Here is a 6,000-nt window from a genome sequence, read left to right as displayed (position 1 = left end):
TGAGCCCAGCAGGACAGGTGGAGGATCAGGGAGTCGGGCAGGTCCAGAACTGGAACCAGCACTACAGCTGGACTGGACTGATCTAGGGTCATCCTCAAACATTCCTCCAGGCCTGAGAGAGAGAATCAGAAAGAGAGAGAGGAAGAAGAAAGATAAAGGAAACAAATAAAGAGGGAGAAATAGACAGAAAGGGATAAACAGAAAAAAATGACATTTGATCCCAAATTCCAAAGTTACTTTAGTTGACATGACGATAATACCCCAACATGGCCGTGGCTCGGGCCTGCCTTGGACAGAAGCAGCACTTAACCCTTCGACCAGGGAACACAGGCCTATTCACAAAGTATTGACATTCCTAAACCCTGGCCAGATTGTAGCTTCCCATTCAAACCCCTGCAGTGCAGGACATATGGCCAGCAAGGGTTGAACATATAAGCTACTGAACCCCTACCACACACACACACACACACACACACGCACACACACACACGCACACACACACACACACACAACCACACACACACACTTAGAGAGGGGTGGGTTATCCCCTCTTGCCCTTTTGGCCAAACGAGCAGCTTGTTGGTAGGCTCTCGTGGAATGAATCCTGCCCCCCTGTTGTGTTGAGTTGTCAGGAGGCTGTGTTGGGACTGACTCGCTAAGCTTCACTGGAGATTCTGACTGGTCCGTGTGTGTGTGTGCATGTATGTGTGTGTGTGTGTATGTGCATGCCTGTGTGTGTGAGTGTGGTCTTGAGTGTTGAGGGAGATGGCAGTCACCCGACAGTTACTGGACATGTGAGAATTCACTGGGTGTGTGTGAGGACAGCCTTGATGACAGTTTGTCTGTTTAGCGGGGTCCACTGGGAGACCTGACCACCCCCCACCCCCGCCCCCGCCTTGCACCCCTTTCCATGCCTCTCTCTAATTGGTCACAAGTGTTCATGACGCTTGGCTGTCTGGCCGTGCTTGAGCGCATGTTGACTCTGACAAGGGTGTGGTCACAAGGAATCAGATACTCTGGTGCATATCAAGGCTCTCTGCTGGACAATATGATACACAGGGTGTCACACCTGTCAATCAAAACCTACGGCCCCCATTCACACTGAGCCGGCAGCCAAAACAACGAGCAGTTGAATGGAGATGCATGTACTGTACAGTAAGTACTTAGTGAGCTGGTGTCAATGACGAGTTCCAGCTAGCCGTGTTGCTAACGCTAAGTTTGTTACACCAAAGTGAACTTGTGGAGAGAGATGAGGACAGGAAGGTTACAAGCTCTGCTCAGTGCCATTTAATCAGCCTCATCCTCTTTCATCACAGCTCCTCACAGAGGGCTAAATGCACGCACAAAAGAACATGAGCTCATTAGCTAATAATGCGCCATGGCGTCAAAACGCCCCAACCAAACACAGCGGCCCTACTTAAAAAAAAAATCCCTGAGTACTAAGAGCACCGAGCACGTGTGTGTTCTGCTGGATGTGAGGCGTGAGGTGCACCCTGGGACGCGGGGTCCTCCAGAGAGGCCCAGCAGACAGCAGAGACGAGCGGCGAGATCACAGACGAGGGAAACAGGAATATTAGCAGAGACGAAACACGGCCTTCATCTCCGACACATCCTGTTTCATGTTAGGACGCTTTGGTCTCTGAGCTCACACAGGCAGGACTGCGTGTGTGTGTGCGTGTGTGAGCAATGACGAGAGGGCTGAAGGTTATAATGACTGACCATATTTGAAGAGTGTGTTTTTTTGTATTTTTTCGTCAAAGCGTTGCTGGGTATATGTGCTTTTATGCGTGTCTGCCAAAGCCTTACGAATACAACACATACCCCTACCCCTTCCCCTACCCCTTCCCCTGGTGCTCTTGTCCCCCAGCCCCCCTACTGTGGCTACCCGTGGCTTCATCACCGTTCCATGGGGGCCATTAAGATCCTAAAAGCAATCACATTAGCAATGGGATGTAACTAAACCACCCAGCTAGGGGTACCAGCCAACCAGCCAGCCAGTCAATCAGCCAGCCCAGTGAGAGAGGCAGAGCCCAGTGTTCCATACCCACATCTTCTGAAGCTAAGCTGGTCCATTATACATGCCGTGAAAGCCCTTGGATTTGCATGAGGATTTGTGTTCGTACATCAATAAGTACAGTGTATACACAAGGGAGAGGGACAGGAGAAAGGGAGACAGACCGAGGGAGAGAGGGTGACAGAGAGGGAGACAAAAGGGAGAGAGACCAGAGGGAGGCCGTTTGAGCGGCCCTGCTGAGTGCCTGCTGGGCTTGCAGGGGCGTGAGCCCGAAGATGGTGGTTTTTAGTTGTGCTACACTGACTTCCAAACCGCTTCAAATTAACCGGTAAACGAGGGGGTAATTAGGGGGCATCGGCTCATGAAAATTGCTCATTTCGGCAGAGGCAATTGAACTATAAGGGCAGAGAGGCCTTGGTGGCAGCGGAGCGCCTTGGTTCCTGGTGAGATGAGGGGTGGGGGTATGTCCTGCCAGGGTACACTGACTACCGCTCTGAGCTTGGTAGTTCAGCCAAAATACACACCAACATGGTTTCCTTTAACAATAATACTACTATTCTTTGAGTGAACTACCCCTTTATGTGTTACCATTACAGTCTCCGAGCTGTTACTACAAGCTGCAGTCCTGTGTAGGACTGCAGCTTGTTGACTCTTTTAATCAAATTCACTCACTTGGTTGGAAAGTGAGGTACAGTAGGCCGCATCCCTGACCCTCTCTGGCATGGCTAATGCGACGAGACAACATCTTTAAAGGTTTCATCCGCAGCATATGCCTTGTCTGTCAGCCGTGAATCCTAGCGCCAGTGATTCGGGGGGAAGTGTGCAGTCACATTTAGCGTGGGGTCCGGGCTGAGGCTGGGGCCGAGGCCGGGGCCGAGGCCGGGGCATGGGCCGGGGTGGTGGCAGTTGCGCGTGCTGTGACGCCTAGTGCCAGGGGTGCTACTTTTCCTGCTCTGACTTTTAGGGGCCTCATCACCCGGGGATCGTGAGCTGTGACCCATGAACAGGGCCGGGGGGTGGGGGGGGGAGCTGCTCCCAGGGCAGACGGGGGAGGGGAAGGGAGGGGGTGGGGGTGCGTGCCAGGGAAAGGTAACAGATTCCAGTTCAACGATGAGTCAATAACTGTCTTTGGGGGTAAAACACATGCATGCACACACACACAAACACACACACATTGTAGAGATGTCTGGATTTGGAACAGACATAAACCACTATTCCTATGCTCACTGATCTAATAGCACACTTTAGGATGATGCGATTCGGAAAATATAAACAGATATATAGGTTCATTAGAATAAAACATTGCTACTGTTTGTCCCGTAGGCCCTGCTATTTCCATCTCATGGCTTAGTACGCCATAGAGCACAACGTTCCTGTACAACTGTCGGGTATGTTGTTTTTTTACCAACAGTAATTGTATTAGTTCACAAATACGTTTGTCACAAATAACTTCTTCTTGTTCAAGTCTGTCTGAAGAAGAAACTTCCACAGCCACATTGCATTGTAGAATAAGCTGGGACTGCATACATCAAATGTTAATGAAGGACAACCATTTCTAAAGTAGTGTGTGCTCCAGACCAGACTGGTGTGAAGCGTGAAGTCTTCATCTCCCATGAGAAGCTTGTGCAAAGCCAACTACACAGTCTGGATTAGGATTGTATAATTAAAGAGACAAAAACAAAGAAGGACAGTTTGTGTTCAGACGTACAAACACATGTATTATAAATAGACGGTTATTATTCCTGTCCGTAGGCCCTCGTCCTTTCAATATCCCCCCCCCCCCCCCCCCCCCCCCCCCCCACCCCCCCCCCCCCCCCCCCCCCCCCCCCCCCCCCCGTAAACACGAGTTATGCAGAAGCTAAAAGTGACAGTGAAAGGACCGGGTCTGGCGTGGATTCAACACTGCTAATTGATTGCTTCGGCAAAGACCTGACAAGCGAGACCGCATGATGAATGTTCTGGTCGGCCTTTTGCTGGAGACGGAGAGAGAAGCGCTCTCAGGGACAAAAATAATAATAAACACCATTCCACATTCGTCTTTATGAGGCTACCCAGAATCCTGTGAGAATAAGCTGGTGGTGGCGTATAAAAATATAATGATGACAAAAGATGCTGTCAGCGACAGAGCTGCACAGTACAATAGAGAACTATAATTAAACGCAGAGGAAGATGGCCGACGTTCCTCTGGTGGCGTCTGCTCGTCAGCGACTTCACCGACGCCACAGTGGACTTGCGTTAAAGAGGCGATGGAAGATGGCGTGAGTGATAGTTACCTGCGACCAGGCGTCCAGCCAGGGAGTGGGCGCACTTGTAGAACACCCTGGCACACAGCGGAGTTAGCCCAGCGGCCATCTTCTGCGTGGCCCTCTGGAAGGTGGCACACAGTGCCCGGAGAATCTCTTCCGTGTCTGCGGGCGCGGGCGCTGCGCTGGGCACCGACAGGGCCAGGGAGAGGGTGGCACACAGGCTGGTGCTGGACACCAGGCCCCAGCACTCTATGGAACCACATGCCAACTCCGTGGTCATGTGACAGGAAGTCCGTTCCTCGAGGGTGTCGAGGACGGCGGTGACGTGGAGCTCGACGGCTGCGCCCCTTGGCAAGGCGGGCACCACGGCGACCACTAAAGGTGCACGTTGGACCTCTGGCTCCCCGGATAGCTCCTCCTGTAAATACATCCAGGTGGCATTTAGATTAGAACTAGTACATTTTGGGAATTGTAGTGGCAAGCATTGAAGCTGTATGTAGGCTTTAGATAGGACCTCCTGCAGTGTCTCCTGCCTTTCTCTCTGACCTTGGGAGAAAAGGAGGCTATACAACGTTGTAAAGCAATTTCCTGATAGACAGTACAGATATATAGGTTGTACATCCATCCTCAGACAAAAGAGCTTTTATCTTCAACATGACTGACAGGGTATCAATTAAGTTCTGAGGTGGCGAGGTGTGTCTTGATGTAATGATAGGTTGCTAACAATCACATTTGACAAGAATGCAGAGGCTTTACGGCAACCATAAACAAAACAAAACAAATGCAGTGAAATGTGCTTTCAGGTCTATCAGCTAATATGACAGCCTCCTTTACAGACAGAGGCCATTTGAACGTTTCAGAGAAGAATGTTCCAAACACGCTGAGGCAATTTCACACCATTTCAAAACCAAGACACACATGTAACAGAAAAACACAGTAATGGCTCTAAATTATTAAATCTTACAGAGTAAAAATAGTTTTTCTGCTTTCTGGATCATTGTCCATTAATGGACATCAGCTGTCTTGTGGCTGGCTGGCTGGTTGGCTGGCTGACTGGCTAGCCATGGCTACAACGTAGCCCTTCCAATAATACTTGGCTGTGGCTTCATCTTCTAATGGGGGAGAAATGAGCATTTTACCCAGCCGTCGTTTCGCCTGGAGTCGATAGGGCAAAAACACTTAACCTCCTTTTCAATTCCCAGGATCAATTTTCATCCACTTACACCCCACTTCGTAAGTGCAGAATAATAACAGGTTACATACACTTTATTTTGAAATTCACTCACACAAAAAAAGAAAACTAAAGAAAAAACGGAAAAAAACTGAAGAAACAATTGACGGGAGCAATGGCGGCGGCACCTTCTTTGTCCCTTTCGACAGGCGTTCCCTCCGTGACCCCGGTTCCGCAGGCTACACCCACGCAGCACTTACCTTCAGATTAAACTTTAGCCGGGGCATAATTGTGTATCAACAGCCCACAGTGGATGGACAGACGGAATGAAAAGAAAGAAAGATAGAGAGGAATGGTGGTGGTGAAGATGTCTTCACTCGCTGATTGCGCAGCGTCCATCTTGCGATAAATACCGACAACAACCACCACCACATCAGCGACAACAAGAGAAGGAGAGGGGGTCGATCTGGGAGTGGACACTGCGACCTGTTAAGAGGGGTGAGGTGGAGTGACAGGATACATATGCGGCCTCTGCTTTGATAAATGCTAAATTAGCACTTAGCGCCCAA

At 50.1% G+C, this 6,000-nt stretch overlaps 1 protein-coding gene across 1 annotated transcript in view; it reads right to left on the bottom strand.

Annotated features, from left to right (window-relative positions):
* Positions 1 to 6,000, bottom strand: part of dph6 (diphthamine biosynthesis 6) — a 51,627-nt gene that overhangs the window by 370 nt on the left and 45,257 nt on the right. Inside the window, exons 11-12 of the mRNA XM_067243315.1 lie at positions 4,288 to 4,678; positions 6 to 112 (exon numbers count right to left, since the gene is read on the bottom strand). Of these exons, the coding sequence (XP_067099416.1) occupies positions 6 to 112; positions 4,288 to 4,678 (498 nt within the window). The remainder of the gene's footprint in view (positions 1 to 5; positions 113 to 4,287; positions 4,679 to 6,000) is intronic.

Source organism: Osmerus mordax, chromosome 9 (assembly GCF_038355195.1).
Source record: "Osmerus mordax isolate fOsmMor3 chromosome 9, fOsmMor3.pri, whole genome shotgun sequence".
Lineage (NCBI taxonomy): Eukaryota > Metazoa > Chordata > Actinopteri > Osmeriformes > Osmeridae > Osmerus > Osmerus mordax.
This window is presented reverse-complemented; position numbering and strand designations above follow the sequence as displayed.